At 40.8% G+C, this 26,733-nt stretch overlaps 1 protein-coding gene across 21 annotated transcripts in view; it reads right to left on the minus strand.

Annotated features, from left to right (window-relative positions):
- The window catches only part of col13a1 (collagen, type XIII, alpha 1), a 147,565-nt gene that overhangs the window by 24,385 nt on the left and 96,447 nt on the right, over positions 1–26,733 (minus strand). For 18 of the 21 annotated variants that reach the window (XM_062566400.1, XM_062566393.1, XM_037465553.2 and 15 more), the window contains 18 exons: positions 24,042–24,083; positions 23,912–23,929; positions 23,631–23,657; positions 23,296–23,340; positions 20,174–20,200; positions 19,264–19,308; positions 16,584–16,637; positions 16,078–16,164; positions 15,925–15,951; positions 15,790–15,825; positions 15,638–15,694; positions 15,522–15,545; positions 15,389–15,442; positions 13,456–13,500; positions 13,006–13,140; positions 5,422–5,493; positions 5,213–5,254; positions 5,039–5,089 (listed from right to left, as the gene is read on the minus strand). In XM_062566400.1, the coding sequence (XP_062422384.1) occupies positions 5,039–5,089; positions 5,213–5,254; positions 5,422–5,493; positions 13,006–13,140; positions 13,456–13,500; positions 15,389–15,442; positions 15,522–15,545; positions 15,638–15,694; positions 15,790–15,825; positions 15,925–15,951; positions 16,078–16,164; positions 16,584–16,637; positions 19,264–19,308; positions 20,174–20,200; positions 23,296–23,340; positions 23,631–23,657; positions 23,912–23,929; positions 24,042–24,083 (888 nt within the window). The remainder of the gene's footprint in view (positions 1–5,038; positions 5,090–5,212; positions 5,255–5,421; positions 5,494–13,005; positions 13,141–13,455; positions 13,501–15,388; positions 15,443–15,521; positions 15,546–15,637; positions 15,695–15,789; positions 15,826–15,924; positions 15,952–16,077; positions 16,165–16,583; positions 16,638–19,263; positions 19,309–20,173; positions 20,201–23,295; positions 23,341–23,630; positions 23,658–23,911; positions 23,930–24,041; positions 24,084–26,733) is intronic. The other 3 variants (XM_062566389.1, XM_062566390.1, XM_062566397.1) reach the window with 3 other exon arrangements.

Consider the following 26,733-nt stretch of genomic DNA (forward strand, 5'->3'; position numbering starts at 1 on the left):
CCGCAAGAAGGTCCGTCAGTTAATAAGCACGTCAAAAGTTACGGTGGACCAGCCGGGGTTAGGGGGGAGGAGGGGGTCCGCTGGTGGGCGAAACTGCGCACTGAGGAGTGAACAATTGTAATCGAGATGGGGGCTGTAGTATTTGTGTGTGTGTCCACTAACATTTAATTGTCCAAGTGAAACACGTAGTACTTGTATTAGTCATTGGCGCTGTATGCGTCCATGTTTATTTCACAAAACCGCGCATCTTTATGACATCATCAAGACATGACGGTTAACTTATCCGGAAGTATCCAGGAGCGTTTTTGATGGCACCGCCACGAAGCTTTCAGTAATTTCTACACTATTTGCAAACTTTTGAGGCACTCACCAACCATGCAAAATGTTTTTATATTTTATTTTGACTTGTTGCCAGGATCTTCTCCTGTCTGGTTTATTCTGTGCACATGGGCAGGTGCCACTGTGTATGGTAGGTTGTGTCATCAGTGTATTAATGGGTGAGAGATGTCATCTAGTATTAAAGCGCTTTGAGTTGTCAGAAGACTAGCAAAGCGGTGTACAAGTTCATTAAGTTTGAATGAAAAAGATTCAGCAATGTTTAGAAGTAATTTAAGCTTTTATTAGTTCTGTATTTTGTCAAATTCATAGAAGCTTCCCCCATTTCTGTTTTTTCCAATTCTTTCAAGTTCGTTTCAGCTTTTCTCATTTCTGTATTTTCAGCAATTTTTAAATGTATTTCAGCCTTTTTTATTTCAGCAATGTTTAGAATAATTTCAGCTTGTTGCATTTTAAGCAACTTTTTGAAATTAATTTCAGCTTTTATTATTTCTGTGATTTCAAATTCATAGAAGCTTCTCCCATTTCTGTTTTTTTGATATTCTTTCAAGTTCATTTCAGCTTTTCTCATTTATGTATTTCAGCTTTTTCTATTCTTTCAGCAATGTTTAGAATAATTTCAGCTTGTTGCATTTTAAACAACTTTTTGAAATTTATTTCAGCTTTTATTTCTGTGATTTCAAATTCATAGAAGCTTCTCCCATTTCAGTTTTTTTGCAATTGTTTCAAGTTCATTTCAGCTTTACTCATTTCTGTATTTTCAGCCATTTTAAAATGTATTTCAGCTTTTTCTATTCTTTCAGCAATATTTAGAATAATTTCAGCTTGTTTCATTTCTGTACTTTAAGCAACTTTTTGAAATTAATTTCAGCTTTTTGCATTCCAACGCATTTTCAGCAGGAAATGCATTTTCTAGTTATTCTATTTCTTCCGCCGCACCTTTCAACTCCTTCACGCTTTCAGCTATTAAGACCATTCAAATATTAAAATGTTCAGCTCATTCAGGGGAGGGGTGCTATGACTTTTCAGCTTTTTAGCTCTTATAATTGAATTAATATAAATTAATATCTTCAACCTTTTTAACATGGTTTCCTAATGGATTAAATTTTCAAATCCTTTCAAAACTTCTTCAACTTTCAACTTTTTCAGCTTTTCCAATCTTTCAGCTAGAGACACCATTTAAACTTTAAAATGTTGACACAAGTCTTAACAATTTTATTAAAAAAACAGCTTGTTGATATCTATTATACTTTTTTCATAACCACTAATTATGTTTCAGTAGTTTTGGGGTTTCTTTCGAATTTAGAGTGGAGTTTTCCGGATGGTCCCGCGATTTAGAGTGAGCGCCTTGTCAGGATTCAGTAAAAAAAAAAGAGGCACTTTTATCTTTACGGCCACAATATTCACTTTTCAGCCTTCATTTAAAAAGAAAACATTAGCCGTGCTTGTGCTGGTTGGACTCGTATAAGTTTGAAATCTCAGAGTCATTTACTTTTTGCGTGAGGAGCCCGATTGTGAGACAAAGTCTGCCCCGAGCCCCATAAGCTTCCATACAAATCTGCCGACATTTAAAAAAAAAAAACACAGCCGGTACACTTTTTGTAAACGGCTGTTTGAGCAGTTTTAAAACACACAGAGACATAAAAACTACACTCATGCGTTTGATAGGGTCTTGGGTCTCTCAAAATGTCATTATTTTTTGGCTACCCCATATAGTTTTGCTCCAGGAAGCATTTGTTTGAGGTGTGGATTTTGTCTAAATCTCTTCACTCTCTTCGCCGTGAGCTAATTAGCGACCAGCTGTTGATCTATGGCCATAAAGACGTAGCTCAGGGACGTGCAGGTTTAACCGTGGTTAGATAACGGTACGTATGGACGTGCAGGTTTAACCGTGGTTAGATAACGGTACGTATGGACGTGCGTGTCGTGAGTTGGGACGGAGACCCGGGATGAGCAGACCGTAAGTAATGTGGAGGCTGGACCGTAAGATATTTGAGACATGTGAGAGCCATAAGTACTAGATTGCTAGCTAGCTATACTGCTAACGAGGCTACTCCCCGCTGGAGACATAAACCGTGGGTGTGACGTTGTTCATTCGGTGTTGTCATTAAGCTGCAGGCACGTGAGTTTATTTTCTTACGCGAGTGATACTATTAATAACCTTTTCGCGGACCGCAAGAAGGTCCGTAGGTTAATAAGCACGTCAAAAGTTACGGGGAGTGGCGTGACGTTGTTCCTTCGGGGATTGAGCTGCAGATACGTGAGTTTGTTTTCTTACGCGAATGACAGGAGATCGTTTGATCTTTATTTTACACAACAGAGCGTCAACTTAATATACTATTAATAACCTTCATCGGACCGCAAGAAGGTCCGTCAGTTAATAAGCACGTCAAAAGTTACGGTGGACCAGCCGGGGTTAGGGGGGAGGAGGGGGTTCGCTGGTGGGCGAAACTGCGCACTGAGGAGTGAACAATTGTAATCGAGATGGGGGCTGTAGTATTTGTGTGTGTCCACTAACATTTAATTGTCCAAGTGAAACACGTAGTACTTGTATTAGTCATTGGCGCTGTATGCGTCCATGTTTATTTCACAAAACCGCGCATCTTTATGACATCATCAAGACATGACGGTTAACTTATCCGGAAGTATCCAGGGGCGTTTCTGATGGGACCGCCACGAAGCTTTCAGTAATTTCTACACTATTTGCAAACTTTTGAGGCACTCACCAACCATGCAAAATGTTTTTATATTTTATTTTGACTTGTTGCCAGGATCTTCTCCTGTCTTGTTTATTCTGTGCACATGGGCAGGTGCCACTGTGTATGGTAGGTTGTGTCATCAGTGTATTAATGAGTGAGAGATAGGGTTGGGTATCGTTTGAATTTGAGCGATTCCGATTCCGATTTCGATTCCTGGTTTCGATTCCGGTTCCCAGCGATTCTCGATTCCGATTCTTTTAAGAGACAGGGTCAAAAAAGTTTAAGTTTAAGATATTTTAAATGAGCTAGCTAACCAAGGGTCTTTCTGAAGGAGATAGTCTGACCTTCTCCAATGTTAATTCTATGAACTTTTTATTAACTTTACTATGAATTTCTAACAGGGCTGTTTTCAACTACAATATAAATATCAAACTATGAACTTGAATATTGTATAAACATTATAAATTATGAATATATTTTAACAGGGGTACACTTTCCTCCAGAGAGCTTTATTTTTGAAACCTCACAAAAACACATTTACTCGTGAGTGTATGATACTGCAGGTACTTAAACGTTACCTTGCTCCCACTGATGGACGAACCCTTGGAATCAGAGGAGGAGGCAGCGCGTCAAACACGGGGCACACGGAGGGGGGGGCGCGCGCAACTCTCCCAACCCCAAATCAGGGACACTTTCGCTGACGGGGGGGCTGCTGGCGGTCGACGCGGGGAGGGCTAGTACAATCTTTTTTTTTCTTTGCAGCGCCAGCCTCACTGGTCACTTTAACAGATAGGACCGCTCCGCTCACGCCACCCGGCACCCGCGCGCGCACTGGTCCGATGCGTCACAAATTCACAACAACCGGGAGTTTTTTGCCGAGTTTTCGGTTTGTTTCGAGAAGTGTAACCACACTTTGAAACGCCGACGCACGCTATACATGTTCGATCGCGCTGTTACGCCAACACGCCGGTGGACGCTTCTTCGTTGGTGTTCAGCGGTTTCTATTTCCGGTCGGCGCCGGCGGACTGAGAATCGAAACTAGGAATCGAATTTTAAACTTTTGAACGATACCGGGTAAATCGCAAAGCTAGTTCCGATTCCAATCGATTCTCGATACCCAACCCTAGTGAGAGATGTCATCTAGTATTAAAGCTCTTTGAGTTGTCAGAAGACTAGCAAAGCGGTGTACAAGTTCATTAAGTTTGAATGAAAAAGATTCAGCAATGTTTAGAAGTAATTTAAGCTTTTATTAGTTCTGTATTTTGTCAAATTCATAGAAGCTTCCCCCATTTCTGTTTTTTCCAATTCTTTCAAGTTCGTTTCAGCTTTTCTCATTTCTGTATTTTTAGCAATTTTTAAATGTATTTCAGCCTTTTTTATTTCAGCAATGTTTAGAATAATTTCAGCTTTTATTATTTCTGTGATATCAAATTCATAGAAGCTTCTCCCATTTCTGTTTTTTTGATATTCTTTCAAGTTCATTTCAGCTTTTCTCATTCATGTATTTCAGCTTTTTCTATTCTTTCAGCAATGTTTAAAATAATTTCAGCTTGTTGCATTTTAAGCAACTTTTTGAAATTAATTCCAGCTTTTATTATTTCTGTGATTTCAATTTCATAGAAGCTTCTCCCATTTCAGTTTTTTTGCAATTGTTTCAAGTTCATTTCAGCTTTACTCATTTCTGTATTTTCAGCCATTTTAAAATGTATTTCAGCTTTTTCTATTCTTTCAGCAATATTTAGAATAATTTCAGCTTGTTTCATTTCTGTACTTTAAGCAACTTTTTGAAATTAACTTCAGCTTTTTGCATTCCAACGCATTTTCAGCAGGAAATGCATTTTCTAGTTACATTAGGTCTGGTACCTCTCGTATATATCTGATATATATCAAACTTCAAACTGAGGCCTAATTAGCCAAATCAACTGGAAAAACTTTGAAAGTGTGTGAGGCTGTTAAGCAGGGCCTAGATAAGGTTCTGTGGTTGAATGGCATATATGACTCACTGCTGGGCCAACTGGTCCTGGACTTCCTGGAGGCCCTGGAGGTCCATAGATCTAAATACGGACACAGAAAAACACAAGCAAACAGTTTCAATTCCGAGAATCTTTCTCATAGAACATGCTGTGCTCAAATTTATCAAGAATTTCTCAAATCTGACCTGTAGGTTAATGACTTACCATTTCTGACCTTCCTCCTTCGCCAGGTTGACCTTTTTGACCCTGTGACAATAGATGGCAAAGAGTTAGAGGATCCCAATCCCTAGTCAGACAAACTATTAAGTGAATGAAATATAAGACCCCAATACATTTTTTCACCCAGCATGGACAAAATATTCTAGTGTTCCCTGAATATAGAAAAATGCAGCATGATTGGCACAATTGCTTACCATTGAGCCAGGTAATCCATTAAGGCCAGGGGCCCCTGTAGCCCCCTTTTCACCTGTAGGGCCATCTAAACCCTACAGAACAAAAAAATGGAGATTGACATCATGATAAAAGCAGAGCGTTTCTATTCTATAGATGAGTTTGTCTTCATGTTAGGGTGACAGCCTAAAAGGTTTGATTTTTATCCAATTTACTATCCGTTAATAAAACTATACACTAACCAGCCCTTATAGCCCCATATAAGGGCTGCACGTCGGGCCCAACTACACCCTCGAACATTATTGGACGATAAAGTACAGCCTCTCGTACCTTATTGCTTTATTATTTAATGCGCTTCACAAATGTTGAATGCTTGGTTTTTCATAATATGATCTGTTTTTTAAATAAGTAATTTATCGTCTCATGTCCTTGCCACCTATTTTACGTATACTTTTATGTACTTTTTGTTGTTTCCCCAACCATTATAAGAAACCCAGGTAGCCAGCGGACTCGGCCGTATTGCGGCTGAGTGTCGGCTAGCTCGGCTGTGTTCCGGCTTGATGTGGCCAGAAGTGAGCCAGCTTTGGCCCATTTCATTTATTCTAAATCTGGTCCAGATGTAGCTGTTACAGACAGATGGCCCTATTCTGGCTCAGACATGCCCACCAGGTTTATCGCCAACCAACACTAAAAGAGGTTCTGGCCCAATAATGGCGGCCAGACCTGGGCTCAATTTGTCATAGCAACGGGCCTAAACTGGTTGAGACATAGCAGCTGGGTTTATCGGCACCCAGCACTGAAACAGGCTCTGGCCTGTTGATGGCTGCAGAATCTGGGCCCAATATGGCTTCGAAGAAACGGACCCTATTCAGGTTAAGACATGGCAGCTGGATTTATTGGCAACCAGCACTGAAACAGGTTCTGACCCAGATCTGGCATTACGGAAAACCGGAAATAATGACAACAAACAACAATGTCGCTACACCCTTAGTAGCTCCGCTGGCAGTGGCCCTGATGTCTGCTTCGTTTAGCACGGCTCGTTAATGTCGCTCTTACATGTTTGAAATATCTAATGTTTTGCCTCCACATAACTTACATTCTGCTCGTACCGGGTCTTTGTTTGTCATAACTCATGACATTCATTTTTCCATATGTAGCCAACCACGGTTAAATCTACACTTCCCTGGCACAGTGGATGATTCCTCAGCTACTGTTTTTCATGGCCACCCAACTTTTCAGTTAAGGTGCGTTCACGGTCCGTGTACCTTTTGATCGTCCCTCGTTTCCCGTTTTGAATTAAAATCGTTTTTATTCCAAAACGAGATAACGGAAGTGAGCAGTCATTTTCTCGTTCTTCGTCTAGAACTAAAAAAACAAAACAACTTTTTACTCCGTTAATCCCTTTTGTGGTTGTTCCCATAAAACGAAAATACGAAGCCCAGCCGCTAAACCGGATGTAGATTTTCACAGTAAGAATCAACGGAATGAAACGTGTATGCTAGAAATCGCTCTGCGGTGTCAGCGGTTACCATGGTAACACAAGGAGAAACGTTCATTATTGGATATTAATAAATAATCCTGGTCTGACGGGATGTGTTAGTCGCAGAAGTTGACTACACACACTCGTTACTCTTGGCTCTAATATTTATTGTCCGTGCATTGTGTTGCTTCAGTGAACGTAGTGCCGAGACAGTTAAGGAGACGCAGAGTAAACGTGTTCGCATCTCCACCCGTATGTGGCAGAATATGTGTATTTAAACCATAGATTTAATTATATTGAACTGTCCATGTTATTTATCTAGGTCACATATGTCGAACTCGCGGCTGCTGTCCAGCTGTCCGTCCAGTGCGGTCCGCCACCGGAGTGCGTACGGCACATCGGCAGCCAACCGTCGGTCGTACCGCCAGCGTTCCACCCCTCCTCCCACCCCCCCATTCATTTGCAACCATTGTTGATTCATCTTCATCTTGTTATATTCATATTATGAAAGAGGGACCATGTGTTTATTAAGCAATAAATAATGACAGTATGACAGTTATGGTCAGGGTTAGAATAGAGAGGTCTGGTTCATTAATTATGGTTTGTTTATCATACTTCCATCCTAAATTGAACGGTTAGGCCCAAGAGGTCAAAGGTCCCAGATGATAAATAATGTTGGTCAAATGCTGTGGTCAAGGGATAATAACTTTTATGGAATTCAGACATTTTTACTTTAGAATACATTACATCTACAATGTTTTGCATTTGTTCTCGCTAGACAAGAACAATACAGGTATGAATTAACTTCTACAATGTTACCTTTCATGTGACCGTCAGAGTGACCTCTGGAGCTGTGGACAGATGCATACAGTCAGGCTAGAATTGGGCTGGGAACCATTGCAACAGACAACCTGCTCATAAGCATGTTGGACACACGAGCATGACACTGTTACAGAAAATCTATTTCCCGCCAAATAACACCGGTCTGCTGAAGCCTGTTTGGGAGGAGGGTTTTGCATTCAACTGTTAAACTGGGGCCGTGAACTGAGAGAATAAACATCTCCCTCAATATGTAGATAAGTTTGTAGTGTAGTGACACTGGAATGTTATTTAGTAGAAGAAAGGAATGTTTGTACAGGTTGTCTCCAGTTGCAGAGAGACACCTTTTGAAATTAGTATCCTCTTTAGTTGTATATTTGAGTAAGTTCCTCTATCATCACCTCAGCTCCTCTATGAGCTTATTCAAATGTTCAACTAAAGAGGATGCTAATATTGTATTTCCAGTAAAAGGTGTCTCTCTGCCACTGCAGACAACCTGTTTTGGCAAACCAGAAGGGGCCAAGCCAAGATGGTGGATTAGGTTGGGGGAGGTGATAGAGGGGGTGTATTACCCAGTGCATGGCCTGAAACCAGTTGGCAACTGGCATTGGGCACACCTGCAGCCCATCAACTTTTTTTATTTTTATCCTAGCCTCCTTCTACTATGTTATCAATTAAAAAGATACATTTTTGTTTTTGGACTAATGTGTCTGTCTACTTGATTCTGACATCTTGCCTCCACATCCCTTGGGTTTGCCACACTGTCCAAACATTCCTTTCTTCTACTAAATGACATTCCAGTGTCACTAAACTGCAATCCAATCTACATATTGAGGGAGATTTTTATTCTCTCAGTTCAGTCACAGTTTTTCACCAGTTTTAAAACTTAAATAAATATAAGAGCCAAGAGCCTTGAATGTGCGTGCAGTCAACTACTGCTGCTAACAGATCCCGTGGGACCAGGATTATTTATTTTTATCCATTAATGAACTTTTCTCCTCATGTTACCCTATGAAACCGCTGTCATTGCAGATGTTTGCGTTGATTCTTACTGTGAAAATCTACGTACTGTAATGGCAAAAACATATGTAACTCTTCTAAAATGCTTCATTTGTATAACCAGTCTATTAATTGCAAGTGCTGAGATGGAAAGGCCATGGTAGCCTTTGGCCATGGAGCTGAAGTGTTCTGCACTGATAAATGTCCTCAGCGTCCTAGCTCTAGAGACTAAATAAAGTAGGTCGTATGTGTGTAACCAGATTTGTTTTCAAGTGTTGGGAGGGTGAGTCCATGGTCAAAGAACTGATGTGTCTTACATGGATTAGCTGTCCCGAGTATCCTGGCTGTAGAGACTCAACAAGGTGGTCAAGGTTTCTGTTGACGCCACCGATAACTGAACTTGGGTATAAGAACTGCCTCGTTATGTTAGGGGGCACGTTGGTTCATGACAGTCTGCAGAGCACGTAACCGTTGTGACCTTTCTTCCCTTGCAAGGAAATAAACGGAGAAGGACATATTTGACTCGGAGCCTTTTGTTTCTTACTTTACGATTGTCTGTGCAAAATCTTCCACCACAGTACTTCCGGTTTAGCGGCTACGCTTCGTATTTTTGTTTTATGGGAAAAACCACAAAAGGGATTAACTGTGTAAAAAGTTGTCAGTTGGTCTCGTTTTTTGGTTCTAAACGAAGAACGAGAAAACGACTGCCCATTTCAGTTATCCCGTTTTGGATATAAAACTAAAAACGAGAAACGAGTGATTTCCCTTTCTGGTTTTTACGATAAAAGGGACGATCAAAAGGCCGTAGCACTAACAAATGATAGCACTGAAATTGTACTTATAATGGCACTTTGCTATAACATGTTTTGAAACTGCTTATTTGATGAAAAATGTACTTTCTTGTTACTTGTTCTTCTGAGTTTGTATCTCTGTGGAAATGCACTTATTGTACGTCACTTTGGATAAAAGCGTCAGCTAAATGACATGTAATGTAATGTAAAAAAGGACCGTTCACACAACCACGGTGTGAATTGTTATGTATGTGTTATTCCACTCTGACTCTGCATCAGTTCATTCATGAGTAATCCCACGGTGATCAAGACAGAACAACTGGCGACGAGAATGGGATTCACATGCGTGTTGGTGGTAGGAGGACGTGTTTAACGCTGGAAATATCAGAAACCACTCGATACCGAACCGAGGACAGGAGCGGCAGCGGAAGCCGTGTGAGTACAGAAGAGTTAACAAATGTGAAGGAAAAGTTGAAGGCATGGCCGGGATAATCAGGATCATTGGTGCTTTCGACGAACTGATTGAACGCTGGTGTGCGTACTGAACGCTTTGGATACTTTCTGGCTGACAATAACATTGCTGAGGAGAAGACAGTCCCCACGTTTCTTAGCGTGATGGGAGCTAAGACGTTTCATCTGTTGCGCTCTTTGATACAGCCTGATAAACCCGGTGACAAAACGTACGACGAGATTGTGCAAACATTAGCAAGGCATTTCTCTCCACCACCGTTGATCATAGCGGAACGTTTCTGGTTCCAGAGAAATCAAGAGGAGGGGGAGTCCATCAATATGTTTGTTGCTACACTGAAAAAGCTAGCAGAGCACTGTGAATTTAATGAGTCGCTAAGCGAAGCAATAAGAGATCGACTGGTGTGTGGGCTCAGGAGCGAAGCCATACAGAAAAGATTGCTAACTGAAAAGGCATTGACACTTGACAGGGCAGTAGAAATAAGCGTGTCTATGGAAATGGCATCTAAAGAGGCACATCAGCTAAGCTCAAGTACCACACTGCATAAGATTATAAGTGAAACGTATGAAAGGCACATCAAATGCTACAGATGTGCTAAGAATGGACATGTAGCAAGTAAAGACCTAGATTGTAGAAAATGCGGGAAAAGGGGTCACATTGAACGTGCATGCAAGAGTAAAAGTACAACATCTAACAAAAGAGAGCCACCAAAATGTGCTGTAAAAAACAAAAGAGGCGTGTATAATCTGGAACAGCAGAATGTCTCCTCTGGAGATAGTAGCAGCTCTGATGATAGGAGAGTTCACATACTGACCATTAAGTGCTACTCAGTTAACCCATTATTGGAAGGGCAACCCAGGCACATGGAGATTGACACAGGGGCAGCAGTGTCAATTGTGTGAGACCGCATCTACAACAAAACATTAAAACATTTGCCATTGCAAAAGTCTAACATCCTCTTAAAGACGTACACTGGGGAAACGGTGCCAGTCAGTGGCATAGTTGAGGTAGCGGTCAAACTGAATAACCAAACAGCTACCTTGTCGCTCTACATTGTGTAAGGCGATTACCCTTCGCTCTGTGTTCATACATGGCTGGAAAAGATGCGTTTTGACTGGGCAAGCACCTTCAGGATCTCCTAACCACAGTCCTAGAAAGGTACACAGAGGTGTTAAAAGACAAACTGGGAAGTATGAAGAACATCATGACTAAACTAGATCTGGAGCCTGAGCGGTGCCCTATGCTCTTAGACCAAAGGTGGAAGCGGAGTTAGTAGAGAGTGGCATGCTTGAGCCCGTCAGTGTGAGTGAATGGGCAACACCCATAGTTCCTATAATTAAAAAAACGGATGAGTCACGATTTGTGGGGATTTCAAGGTGACTGTTAACACGGTGCTGGAAGTGGAACAATATTCACTCCCTCGCATCGATGATCGGTTTGCTGGCCTAGCAGCAGGGAAGAAATTTAGTCAAATTGACCTAAGCCAAGCATATCTGCAAATGCATGTTGCTGAACAGTCATGGAAGCAGCTGACCATCAACACCCATAAGGGGCTATACAGATACTTCTGGTTGCCTTTTGGGATCACATCTGCACCATCAAGTCTTAAGTGGCCTGTCTGGAGTACAGTGCTACCTGGATGACATCTTAGTCACGGGGAAGACTGAGAAAGAGCACTTGAGGAATCTGGATGCCACCCTGCAAAGACTGGAAGAATATGGACTCAGAGTCCGCAAGGCTAAGTGCAAATTTTTAAAATCTTTAGTGGAGTACTTGGGACATGTGATTGATGCCCGAGGCTTACACAAGGCTCCATCAATGGTCCGAGCCATCATGGAGGCCCCAGCGCCACAAAACCTAAGTCAACTACGTCCCTATCTAGGGTTGCTTAATTATTATGGGATGTGTACTGTAGACGACGTAACTTGTTTGTGTCGCCGAGGGGCTGAGTAGAGGAGAAAATCCGCGGACGCGCTGCGATTGAATGACACCCGGATGCCGTAACTGTTCAGTGTACTTCTTTTTATTTTACTTTTTATATGATCAGGTGTTACAATGCTATCTTGCGGTCAACAAAATATAGAACTCCGTCTCTCACCCCCTCTCTTTCCCTTTCCAAACCAAATATTCAAGACGCCCCTTTATCCCCATTGAACACCAAAAAACACCACGTGACTCAATTAATCAATCAAAGGAAAAAAGGGGCGTACCAAGTGGTGCCAAATACCTGGCCCCTACATGTACCACTCCATCAGCTTTTGTGCCAAGGCAAGGTGTGGAAATGGACAGCTCAATGTGAGGAGGTGTTTGGACAAACCAAAGAAGCATTAATACATTTTGACCCCTCACTTCCGCTACAATTAGCCTGTGACGCATCGCCTTATGGCATGGGGGCCGTAGTGTCCCATATACTGGCAAATGGGGAGGAATGACCAATAGCATCCACGTCACGCTCACTCAACAAGGCCGAAAGCAACTATGCCCAAATAGAGAGAGAGGCCCTAGGCATAGTTTTTGGCACCTGGAAGTTCCACCAATACCTGTTTGGGAGGAAGTTCACGCTGCTAACAGATCATCGGCCGCTCACCACCATTTTTGGGCCACACACAGGGATTCTGTCATTGGCTGCTAGTCGTATGCAAAGGTCGGCATTGATTCAAGATATGGGTACTGTGTCTGGGTTCATCATTCGCTTTACTTGAGCTCTTTGTGCAGTTGACCAAGACAAAATATTGACGTACAAACCTGAGAAACATATTATTAGGCGCAGACCTAACTGGCACCCCAAGCAGCCCGTCAACAGTAATAGACTGTTAAAGTAACATTGGGCTACAAATAGCATAGTGGGCAGATGTGAAAATTCATGCCACAGTGAATAAAAAGTAATTCCTAGGGTCCCTTTCAAGCCAGCAAATCTTTAATTAGATAATGAGAGGGCAGCTTGAAAACCAAGGCCTTCCCTGTGGGTAATTACAGATAGAGGACTGGGGCTTTCGTGAGGGAATCCAAGGCAATGATGTGATATGTTGTTGTTTACACAGTCACTCACAGGTGATCCAGATGAACCCATGTCTCCCTTGTCTCCTTTTGGCCCAGAGAAGCCTATAACACCATCCACGCCCCTAGGACCTTCGGGACCAGCTGGGCCTGCAGGACCGGGCTCTCCAGACTTCCCCCTTGGCCCCTGAAAAACACAAGAGTTGTAAGCTGACTTTATTTCATGTAAAGATTCAAGTATCATTTATTGTACAACACAGTGATGCATCATGAAATGCAAATGTAACCCATTTTGAGATTTTAACATTTGTGTGTTCCTGCATTTTTCTAAAAGTAGCATCACGATATACACAAACAGCAGTAACAACAATTTTCTGGTTGGATATCATTGCGCACTTCATAACATTGAATATTTAACTTCAGGTATTGATTGAAGTTGAGGTATCATCATTTGTTAGTGCTATCAATCAACTAATATAACAAGGTATCGATGACACAATACCTTCTCTCCGTCCAGTCCCGGAGGACCTGGTAGACCAACTTCACCCTGAGGACATATCAAGGCTGTATTACCGACTATCCAAAGCAGGCAATTGTTTATAAAACTTTCACACAGGATTTACTCAAATCATCATCAAATATTTTATCTTCCATTGTAACATTGGCAAGGTAAAGCAGCTTGGATGGTGTTTTATATATATACTTGACACCTTCCAGGATGACCCTTTACTGTAAAAGTTGAGCTATGTTCAACTTCTTTGCTGAAGGAATACTGTATTTTCACTATTGGGGTAAGGTAAATAGGACAAAAAATTCAACCGCAAAAAATTCAACCGCAATCCGGGACCTCAAGGAAGAGTAATCGATTCTAGATTCAAGATCAGGAGCGTGCGTCAAGCAAAAGGAGCGAGCACCCCAATACAACTTCTGCTTGTTGGCAGCATTGTAGCCATGTCCAATAATAATGGGGCTTTAACTCTTCTTTATGCTATCAGTGTGGTTTGTGTATGTGTAGATTCCGTAATAGACAGCTGACATTTGTACATTAACAAGACTGTATTAGACATGACAAGCGGAAATTAAACGAGTGCATACAGCCGGTCAGAATACGCCTCTTCTTATAGTTTTGAATTGATTTAATGATGCTGAGATCCTTCGACAAGCTGTTAGGAGTGATTGGCGGAGTTTTGAAACCAGGAACGCGCTTGAAGAGGCACATGAGCCGCTGTAGTGGGGAGGGGGGCAGCGGCTTTAGCGGAGCGTGCACTCATAAACCCGACAGGACATGCAGGAATAACCGCAGTAGCGCTGAGTGCAGAAAGTGGTCGGTGGAAGGATCCTTTTTCAGAGCGGCACAAGCCGATCTCAGTTGGGTATTAAGCGGCATGCAAAGTCCATGTATTGTTAAATGAATATCTTCATGACCATGGGTAAACTTTATTAAGGATCTGGCACAACACAGCGACCTGCAAGTAGCGCAGCGTCTTAAATAAAGGGTTGTACGTCTTAATGCGAGGCTTTAGAAATGAACACAAAAGGATTCTGTATTTGCTCATAAAGTCTGAAACGAGAACCCATTTTTCAGTGACGGTGTTTCGTGCCTACTGGTTTTAGAACCTACTGGTTTGGCTACGCGTGCGTGTTTGTTTTCCCACGACAGCGGCAGATGTTGTCTTGTGTCGTCACACATTTGCAAACATATTGCTGAAAATGTTCAAGATGCATTCCATATCCATTGCAGCGATTACGATTGTATAAGTGAGCACTACATCACTGCCACGTATGAAGAAATACATAAAAGAACATTTATGAAAAGTTTGGCAAAAAATATTGCTGCACTTACACAATTGGCCAGCCCGGCAGCACAGGGCAATGCTTACCTCCTCTCAAGTGGCTTGGTGGGGCTTCAAGGTGAACATGGCGAGGAACAGCCCTAGCCCTTCTTGGAGGATTACATGGCACTGCAGACCGGTCCGATCCCACTAGCGCATGTGGACAACTTCCCCACACCCTCTCGCCCTCTTGGTTGCCTTTCATCCTTCTTTATGCCTTTGCCTCTGATCTGGGGTTTTTATACTACGGGAAGAACTTAGAAGAACCTCTCGTGGCCCGTCAGTTGCCACGAGAGGTTCTTCTAAGTTCTTCCCTCGCCAGAAAACAGACCAGCCAGGTCCGAGCTGTTAAACGGGTCTTCATCTCCACGCACATCGGTCTCTGGAGTTCCGTGGTTTTAGCCTGCTAATTGTTCGCTAAACAGCTGAGCTAAACCAAGGAAGCGCACACTCACACTCGCCGAAGCGTAGCGTTCATTCAGGATTCATAAAACCGTAGTTACATACTTAACTTTTTATACTCATTTGATTCATTATGCTAAAATTGAAATTTGTATTTAATCAAATTCCATAAAAACATTTTCATTGTAAAATGTTTCCTACCTTGGTACCAGGGAGCCCAGGGGCCCCTGAAGGTCCAGGTAATCCAGGGGGGCCCTAGAGGAGGAAGATGTCATTAAATATAACTTTTACTACTGTTCTGTACTTACAAATGTTGTATAAACCAAGAACGTACCATCAGGGGTATGTTGCGAATATCCTGTGGAGGAATGTTAAATGTTACAGTATTCTTGTATTCATTGCTGTAAATAAATGTAAAAAAAAGTTGCCAAAGAAATACGATTTATATACATTGTCATTGTTTTCGATGTCAGTCTTTCCTGGCTCACCAGCTGGGCCTAGAGGACCCTATTAGATTTTTAACGACAATTATGATTGCCAATTGGACATTTTGTGTTCACTGTGTCAATAAAGATATTATGACTCTGCCAGTAATAACTTACTCTTGGTCCCACTGGGCCTTCAAGGCCGGCATCCCCCTAGAGGTTAAACAAAGGTTCACCATTTTGATTCTCCATAAGCAATCTCAACTTGGTATTTTCCGTCTTTAGTCTTTCCATAATGCTGTTTTATCTCACCTTCTCTCCTTTATCTCCAGTGTCACCCTGAAAGATAAATATACAGTCACTTCCATTGACACCAGCTCTTGTTAAAGATGTACTTCATAATGACCAATGGAGGCATTGCTCCACGTAGAGGTATCTGTCATCAAATACAACTTTTCTTTTTACCTTGATTCCAATTAGGCCTGGCCGTCCTGGTGAGCCTGGTTCTCCTTTAATTCCCTGGCCTGCAAAGCTTGGTTGTCCCTTGTCACCCTGCCATACATTGAAAACAACGATTTAGCTGAAAGAAGTACGGCATTGTAGTATTATTAAGACAAAAACATAATGAACAGATTTTTATTTCCTGAAAAACATAGATCTATTACGTCCAATAAAATGATAGGTCACAGAAAGTAGGTTATACCAAAGGAACTTGCAGAAAATAAATTGAGATTTGAGAATTTTACATACAGTCCAAAAGTTCAGAAAATATACTCAGCAATCCATTCTGCTTTTCAGACTACATCCATTCTTTGATTCAGACTGACATCAAAGAATGCAATTAAAAAAGGCACATTGAATCTGATTTGAAGCTTTGGCCTGTCACAAACACAGAACACTGATCTGTCTACGTAGGCATTCATCACACATCATCATCAGACAGTGGGGTGCTCACTCCATTCCAGGCCTACCCTGTAGCCTCTCTTGCCTGGGATGCCAGGGGTACCTGGGAGACCAACCTGGCCCTTTGCAGTGGAAGAAAAACAGTCATGACCACCTAATCTGATTGGGAATCTAATAACTTCCCCACACGTTGCTCATTAATAACTTGGATCTTTACATCATAAAACACCCAAAATGAGATACAACAAGATTACAAAGATACAGGGACACACTGCAAACAGCATTTATGCACTGTTTTTCTGTCTCTGATAGTTTGGAAGTACTTTTGGGAGTTCACTGCAAAATATAGCTGCAACAAATCCCAATTGTAAACAGACTACAAAACATACTCCTCGCAGTCCGTGTGTGTTTTTCCATGGAGGAGGAGTGGGAAACAGTCATTATCTGCTATTCAGGTCAGTATTTAGTGAAAGGAAATATAATTTAGTGTTTTTTTTGTAAAACATAGTAGAGGCAGTTCATCCTGATTTCCATTACTATTGTTATTATTCCAAAAAGCTAAATTGAAACAACATTAAAATACAAGGCACATAAAATGTAGTTTGCTTTCCTTCATATTTGTTTTATTACCATTCCTAGTTTCCAGGAAGTTCAAATGAGTATGTAAGCTTCACATTTACAGTACATGTAATAAATATAATGTATTAAGTATAATTATTTGTGTGTTTGCATACCCTTTGCTGCCAATTCCAAGTACCCATAAACCCCTTCCCAGAAGTGCCAAGTTCCCCTTAACATTTAAAAGGTTTCTTTTAGAGGGCTTTCAGAGGGAAAGTAGTATAATGCTCATAGGGTGTACCAAAGATTAATGTGGGATAAACTTTTCCTCTGGGCACTATGGCTGTTTGGACTATGGACATAATGGTTATGTTATGTTATGTAGGTATTTTGCTCTGGACCAAAGTGTAGAGATAACTCTAATCCAATTTGATCTGATCTGCCATTGTGTTGTTATTAGTTCAAAAGATACAGATTTCCCAATATGAACGGCACGTGAGAAATTCATAGCGTACGGATTTCTTATACCGTCCCGCCCTAATTGTGCCGATATATCACACCTCTCTGAGATGATATATAGAACAGGCTTCCCCTTGGCCGATGGAAGCCTCAACTCCTTATGCCACTGTACCCTAACATTTATGGTTCAGACTGCAAAAGCCATTTCACTTTACAAAACAATAACGGCATTTTCAGATCCCTGGAGATGCCAATGGATATTCTTTGAAGTTTTCTGTTCTTTCATTTTTCTTGCCCCCTCACCCATTGGTTAGGCTTTATAGAGAAAACACATGTACTGCTACTGAACATTTTACCGTTGCCATTTTGAGTCGAAAAGACCATAAAGGATATTATACTTTATGGCGTAGCTGCCATGACGGTTCAATTCAAAACTGTAGTCCACAAGTCTAAATTTTTAAGTCTGGAGTGCCAAGAGACGTTTTATAGGAAGAGGACGTCACACATTGGTTTGTGTCTCAGGGGGCACTGAACAACAGAGGTGGGACAAAGTTATTGTTATGCAAGTCACAAGTAAGTCTCAAGTCGTTGCCCTCAAGTCCCGAGTCAAGTCGAGTCAAAGATGAGGCAAGTCCCAAGTCGAGTCCAAAGTCTTACCATTTTAGTTTCGAGTCATTTCAAGTCCTCTTATTATAGTGGGGACGGGGAACCCTGGGTGATGGTGCGCTGCCTCACAGACCTAGACTACGTAGGGAAGGGTAATGGTGGATCGACTGTGACTGTGTTATAGTACTGTAACGCTCACCCCAATGCTGCAGCGTAAATAAGGAGGCGATGACTGGCTTGCAACTCCGGTGCATTTATTTATATAAAACAACTCAACTTCGGTCACTGTTGGTCGTCACCACGCCGAACGAACACTTCCGCATACACGGCCCTCCAAAACTCGGGTTGTCTCGCGTAACTACAGCTGGTAACAGAGCATAACGTGAACACATGCAACATCTGCATAACTGATTAACTAATAACATTAACTCAGCTCATTACAGTACTTTAAAACGGACGTTGACATAATGTTGGCGAGGATTTCCATCGGAGTATGAATCCGGGTTCAAAAATCCCGATTTTTGTAACCATGAACGAGCTGTCTCGTTGATACGGTCAAATGGACTGCAGTGATTGGATGTCGTGCAGGCAGCGCGCGCTCTCTGCATACGGGTGGCGCACATTTTTTTGACAGATGCAGATAAACAGAGCGGCGCGGCCGTGTGAAAATGTTTTCCCCCAGTTTTCATGGGAAGTAGCAAGTCTTCGAGTCAAAAGGCTCGAGTCCAAGTGAAGTCACGAGTCATTGATGTTAAAGTCCAAGTCGAGTTGCAAGTCTTTGTACGTTTTGTCGAGTCGAGTCTCAAGTAATCAAATTCATGACTCGAGTCTGACTCGAGTCCACACCTCTGCTGAATATAAATGATTCTAAGTATATGTACACTATATGGATTCTTTCCAGGTAAAACCGTTCAGATAACACAGCTGAACACAGAAAACGAGTCAGGGTGAGAAGAGCTGTGTATTGAATACATCATTGCAGTATAACTTGAATTCATAATGGATTCTTGGTAACTTTTTAAAATAAGTTTTAATCAGACTCAAGCAGATAATTCTGCGCATTTGCCATGAATGAAATGATCTCAATACGCCACACACAAACTTCATGCTTGACTTTCACTCTACCTTCTCTCCCCTCTCTCCTAGGACACCCCTTTTTCCTTCATGTCCCTACAGATTGGATGGAAATATCATCTCAGACATCAGCCATGCCCTTTCAACCAGAGTGAAATCAAAAGACAAGCAGAGGCTCATGGAGAATATGGAGTAGTCCTTCTTGGCATGGATTGACAGGAGTAGATCTAAATCTTGGCAAAATACATTCGGGTCATCCATGGACAGGGGGCAAGAATTGTCTTGTAAAAACATTAAATGGTAGCCATTGGAGGGGTAGATTTTTCATTCAGATGTGTAATGAAAGTAATACACACCTTAATGTTAACCCATTGTAGAATGTTGAAAACTAAAGTTGATTTAAATCCTTCCAAACAATTAACCAATGGAAGAAGCAAAGAAAGTGTTTTAATCTTTTATAACATACATGTCAGACTAGAAAACAAGTTAAAGCTAAAAATCAGCAGGCGGAAGCTACTACTGATCTCACAATTTCCTCATTATTCATTGTTGATGAAAATTGTAATTGACTTTATATAGTAAATAATTCAACAATCTAAAAAAAACCCAATTCTGTCAAGGTCACTGACTACCTTGTGACATATTGAATTGGACAAAATATTTGAAGACTCAAGTGAAAAAACTAATTAATCTCACATGTTAACATTTATTAATCTAGATTAATCGCTATAAATAGTAAATTATAAGATTTAGTTCTTATATGGAAAAAAAACTGAGTAATCCCGTCAGAAAGGATTTTCTTGTTGGTACAAACACATTTTGTGTTTAATGGAGGGGATTGGACTCAGGGTGCAGAATTTCAAATCATAGCAAGGGGTCTGTAAATTGTATATTTCTGTATCTGTATCTGTTCCTACTATTTTGAGACACTAAAGAATAATGAAAAGGTAAATTATTTTACCTTAATTCCTTGGTCCCCCTTAACTCCCTGTGAAGCAAAGTGGGGGTTAAAATGGTAAATTTAAAAACTGACAACAATCAATCCACCAGATGGAGCAGGAGATCCTCTATGTGCATTATATGGACCAGTGAGGACTGTGGAAACAGAATGGATGTGCAATTTGAACAACTTCTGAAACAAAAAGCCAGATAATTACGCCTGCGTAATCCCTTCTTCTGTCCTCTTAGTGTCCCTCAACTCGGATGCCTGATTGTATGAAACAGTATCAGAGTTCAAAGCTGAGCTCATGGGACTACAAAGTAAAACGGAAGAATGGTTAAAGTTTTCTATGGGAGTAATCTGCGCAGCAGCTCACAGCAACACAGTTCTTTCAAACAGTGGAGGAGTATTTTAAAACGTATATGGGTGGAAAGCGCTACTCTGGACTGAAAAGTCTTCTGAATTTAGTCAACCATGCAGTGTTCAAACAGTGTTAAAGGATAAAGACTAGGGCCGGGACTCGATTAGAAATATTAATCTAATTAATTAGAGGCTTTGTAATTAATCAAAATTAATCGCATTTTAATTGCATAAATATTTGACCTGAGAACAGTGAGAAGTAATTTTTTTCACATGGATTTTTATTTTTGTTCAACCAATTCCAGCAAACAAGTGTAGCAATAGCATTTTTAGAAATATAGTACTTTCAGAAATTCAGGTAGCCTATAGGTAAGAAGACCTTCTGTAAAGTATTTTATTAAGTGTTTTTTTAAGTAGACCAAAACTTTCAAGTACATTCAGAACATTGGTTATTTTTTCAGACGTGGACTTAGTTCCCCTGGTCCTTAAACCAGTCATCTGGTGCAGTGTGGGTTGGGTGTGGGTCCTTGTACTCGGAGTCGGGCTAACGTCCACGCTAGCTGGTAATTGTTTTGCGTTGAGGTGATGCTTGAGGCTCAATGTGCTGCGGTGATATGCGAATTCCTTGTTGCATAGCTTACACACAACCATGCTCTTATCGACGCTTCCATCCGTTTGTTTTTTATAATAAAATTTCCCATTCACGGGACCAACCGACACGGTCTCGTCAAAATAAGTGTAAAAATGCGTAAAAAAAGTTTAATGTGTTATTTTTTGTGTAATTAATTAATCTTAATTCACATTGTAATTAATTAATCTTAATTAACGCGCTAAAGTCCCGGCTCTAATAAAGACCAACATTGCATTAATTCATTAATGGAAATGTGTCCATCTGTTGAAATAGCCTTGACTTCCCAAAATAGTGTGTGGTATTCGATTTTAACGTTGTTTCAGCCAAAGCAATAATTTGATCTCTCCGAGCCGTATACACTCATCAAGATCACAACTGTTGGATGAAAACACTAGGGGTCAAAATTAACATTTAGATTGTTTCCCCTAGGCTTTTCACAGGAAATACTATGTGGGAGTAACTTACAAAATGTTCAAGTTGTAAATAGGGCTAAAGTTGTTATTAGCATTCTGGAGCTTTTAAGCCTCTTTTCTTGCTCAAAATATTACAAACTATAGTACAAAATAATACATATATTAATACAAAATACAGAAAGGTATTTGTAGTAATATTAGTAGTAGTGTTAGTTGTAATTGTGGTACTGGTAGTACTAGCAGTAGAAGAAGTAGTTCCGTATTAATAGCGCTAGTAGTGTCAGTAGTAGTACTAGTAATATCAGCTGTTGTACTAATTAGTTTATGTAGTAAAATTAATAGTAGTTGTAATTGATAGCAGTATAAATACTACTACGTTTTTATAGTTGTAAGAGACTAGTAGTATTAGTAGTAAAAGTCATTTTAGTATTAATAGCAGTTGAAATACTAGTAGTAGTAGTAGTAGTAGTGTTTGTGATAGTGGTAGCACTCAGTTGTAGTAGAACTACTAATAGCACTAGTAATATTAGTAGTATTGTAGTTTTTGAAGGGATAAGTATTGCAACAAAACAACTTCATTCTGAGTTTTAACCATAAAGGCTTTTATCTCAAAATGATTAATTGATAATGATAATTGTGTGAGGGGGAAAGCGGGTTAGGACACAAAATTTGTCCTTCAAACTATGAACTTATTATTTGATAGGCCTCACCACAAAGATTATGTAAGGTTTCCCTACATGTTTTTTTGGCAATTGATCAACCCAACTGATGGTGTTTATGTTTATGCTATGTTTTATTCTGGAGACTGTGAGAGATGTATATTCTGTCCAGCCTGGCGGCATTCCTTCCGCCGTAATTCTAACAAAAGTGTACTGCCCGTCTTGTGGGTGTTTCACCATCCATGTATCCAACAGATCTAGTTGTGATGATTTCTTGGATACCCTGAGCTGACTGCGGGTGTGGGTCTGCAGTTGAAATCCCCTCCAATGATTAGTTGCTCCTGATTGCAGCTCTGCAGCTTGTTTTGCAGCATAATAATTAGGCAGACTCTTTCTGGCCCCTGATTAGGTGCATATATATTTACAAAGCATTGACAGAGCCCTTTTTCTCTGCCCTTACCATCTGCAAACGGCCCTTCACCACCTCAGTGACAGACAGAACTGTTGCATTAGCTATTGTTCTGAAAAACACTACTAGCTACTCCATAACTGAGATTGGCGCCGTGGCTCAAGGTGCATGAGCCCTACCACCTTAAACCCCAGTCTACCTCATTGATGGAATGTTAGGAGTTTCTTATAAAAGAGGATGTCCAACATTTTTTGATTTGCAGCTTCCACTATCAATGCTCTTTTATGCCTATCCCTTTTTTTACTGTCTGCCAACCCTGTTTTATCAATTCTATCTGACGTTGTCTACTGGCAAAGGGAAAGTAGTCTAAACTATTTCAGCAGAAAAGTGCTGAAAAATGTCTGTTATTACTCTTGTAAATAGACTGTTACAGTATTATTTTCTACATAAACAATCCCTTCAAGGCCACTATAGAAAATAATGGAAAAGAGAAATATTGACAATGACCCATAATCCCTTCTACTGTACATACGGCATGAGAAAGTAAGGGTAGATGAAACGAAAACCTGAGCTTTGCTTGCAGTTTAATTTCAAACTTTTGATACCAAATTCGTTGTGAAAAATAAAATATAACAGTTAAACATGAAAAGTTAGGAAAACTGGTGGAATACCTTCACGCCTTCAGGACCTAGTGGGCCAACATCACCTTGATCCCCCTAGGTAGGGACAAAAGGGCAACTATAATATAACGTTTACTAAAAGTTGACAGCAAACACTGCATTAATCCCTGCAGTGACACATGAAACAGTCCACAGTAACAGAGGGGAATAGATGCTTATGCAATGTCTTTCGTGGAAAACACATCTTATACTCCCTGAAAAGTTGTTCACGGAAAAGGTATTGACAGATTGTGCACTGGATTTATTATTTCCTAGCCAAACCAAGCACATCCTGAATTCCACTTTCCAAATATTTTTTCAAAAGAGATATACAGAAGATAGCTCACCTTTTGTCCTGGCACACCTTGCTCCCCCTATAGAGATAAAACAAGTGTGTGCATTAAAAGTAAGTATCCAGGCCAGTGAATTAAAAAAGTAGGGACATGTATAGCTTCTGTTGTGTAGGTGGGGGTGGTCTGCAAGGATGCAAAGATTTTAACTTACTCCCTGTTTCATTGCTGGCTTTATTAAGGCATTTGTCTCTTATAATGTAGTTATTAGAGGTCAAAGTGATACCAATGAAATTTTTCGAAACTTTTATTTTGGTGAAGAGGAGGACAATGTTTACCTTAAGTCCCGGTAGAAGCTGCAGAAACAATATAGAAATCACAAGACGGTTAATGTCACACCAACAAACTTTAGCTAATGCGAAGATCCCGGAAGAATAAAGCTAGAGGACATAATGAACCGAAGCTTACCCGTGGGTCTTTTCCGGGTTTGCCTGGTTCACCAGGCTTACCCTGTATGAAAAAAGCACAAACACTTACACAGAATCTACGAGACAATCAACCGTACCTGTTCAACGATGTCATTGGAATATTCAAATACAACACTACAACACTTTCAGAGTGTTTAACTCAGGTCTTGTAGTTGAAAGTGCTTTTTTTGTTTAACCTATTGTGAAGAAACAAAATCGTCAAAGCAATCCAAATAGCTAAACTGCTTTTCTTTTCAGGGATTTCATGTGTAAATAGTAAAAAGGAGTAATGGTGTCGGGGTGCAGCTGGTGCAGGTTGCAGGAAGGACTCAAATGCAGGATTTCTCGAACAGAGTGCTCTTTAATGAAACACAAAACCAAAGAACGTGCACCAACGACGACTGACAATAGACAATGACGCGACAACAGGCACACAGGGCTTAAATACACTAGGGAGGTGCAGGTGATTGGACACAGGTGGAAACAATCAGGCAATCACAAGACAAGGCAGGAAGTGAAGTTACCCAGAGACACGAGAGACAAGAAACTACAAAATAAAACAGGAAAGAGAACCAAACCGTGAAAAATGGACGGGAAATCTAGTATGAGGATTCTGGTCGTGGTCTGAGCTAATCCTGGGGTTTAATGGTTTTGATGACATATAGACAAAATGTTGGAATTACTCCAAAATCTAAACACTGGATTGAAAATAATAAGTCTCTGTGTGGTTTGACTAGGGTTGCAAAATTCCAGGGATATTCAGTTGGAAACTTTGCACGGGAATTAGCAGGAATAAACTGGAACTTCTGGGGTAATTTAACTGTATTTACATTGTCATAAGCAGACATGCATGCAAACATTTCTAATACAACTTTTAAAAATTACATTGTTTACTTTTTTGATATTATGTGAGTAGACCTTCATTCATTTCATTTCATTTCTCTAAATGTTTTCTTCCTGGACCTCATCAATGTCCTTACTGTCAGTTGCACTCAGACGCTATAAACGCGCAGCAGAACTCTCGGGGTACATTTGTGGTCGGTTCCAGTGTATCGCGTATTCGCGCCCGATGCAATTGAGAGGGGCGTGGTTTATCACCCTGAAACAGATCAACTTTCCCCCATTGTTTTTTCCTCGCATCATACTCTGTACTTGTGTTCTATATAGAAGTAAATCTGTGTCATCGGGTTTTGAAAGAAAAATGTGATTGAATTTCTAGCACTGAATATTTATGCATTAAAATTATGTATTTGAATGTTTTTCAATGTTAAAATACTGCAAAATTCAACTGCAAATAATTCAACCGCAAATAATTCAACCACAACATCCGGGATCTCAAGGAAGAGCAATCGATTCTAGATTCAAGATCAGGAGCGTGCGTCAAGCAAAAGGAGGGAGCACCCAATACTATAATACAAAACTTCGGCTTGTCGGCATCATGGTGAGTGTAGCCATGTCCAACAATAACGGGGCTTTAACTCTTCTTTACACTCTTTCTCCAATATTCCCGTGGAAACTTTCCACCCCTTTTCAACCCTAGGTTTGACTATTCAATATTTTTGTTTGTGATTCAGATTGTGACTGCACTGAGTTCTGTTTTACGTTATGTTATAGATTAAACATCTCTTGATTTTAAATGAATCAATCAAAAGGGGGTCCAACCCGTTACTAGCATGGGGTACCTAATAAAGTGGCCGGTGAGTGTATGTTTTGACAACGTAAATCAGGAGAGGGGCCTACCTCACAAGGCAGACAGAACACAAATTTACACCATAAACTGACCTTCGTGCTAACCATTTAGGATTATTTCATTTTGTTGCATTTAGGGCTGGGCGATATATCGGTATAAACGAATATATCGATATATTTTTGAATGGGATATGAAATTAGACAATTTCGCATACATCGATATATTTCAATTTGCGCTCTGAAAGCAAGCTGCCGACCCGGAGCGCTCTGCACTGCTTCTCGCCCTCGCCCCGCCCATCCTCGTTCACGCGCAGAGGGGGGAGGGGCAGGGACACACACGTCAACAAACATGGAGGAAGCAACAACGTCTGCGCAGCGTGCGGAGGAGGAATTGGTTCGTAAAAAAAAAGCAGTGGTTCAGTAATTTCAAGATGGTTCGGATTTAAAGTATCCGATGAGCAACAAAACAACGTTATATGTAGGGAGTGCCATAAACAGATTACAGTAGGGCTGCCAACCGTCCCGTTTTACCCGGGACATCCCGAATTATGGGCAATTTTGATTTGTCCCGGCCGGCACAGCTCCAGTCCCGATTACCAATCACAGCCTGCTAAGTCAATGACGCGCGAAAAACTCCCGGATGTTGTGACGTATCTGTTAAAATGAGCAGTGAGGCTGGCGCTGCGCTGCTCATTGTGCGCAAAATGCTCCTGAAAACGATTGACCCGAGATATGAGCTTCCCAGTCGCAACTACTTTGCAAGAGAAGCACTGCCAAAAATGTATACTGAAGTCAGGCAGAGCCTTGCTGACCGGCTCGCTAATGTGACCCATTTTGCATTGACCAGCGATATGTGGTCGAGCAGGAGGTGTGAGCCCTACATGAGCGTGACAGTTCACTTCATTCAAGACTGGGAGATGAAAACAAGATATGTTTTATTTATATGTGCACCTTATGGAGCTTTGTTTTCAAAAAATACTCCTGTTATACACTATTTATGTTTA

The sequence above is a fragment of the Pungitius pungitius genome, chromosome 13, assembly GCF_949316345.1.
Source record: "Pungitius pungitius chromosome 13, fPunPun2.1, whole genome shotgun sequence".
NCBI classification, from domain to species: Eukaryota; Metazoa; Chordata; class Actinopteri; order Perciformes; family Gasterosteidae; genus Pungitius; species Pungitius pungitius.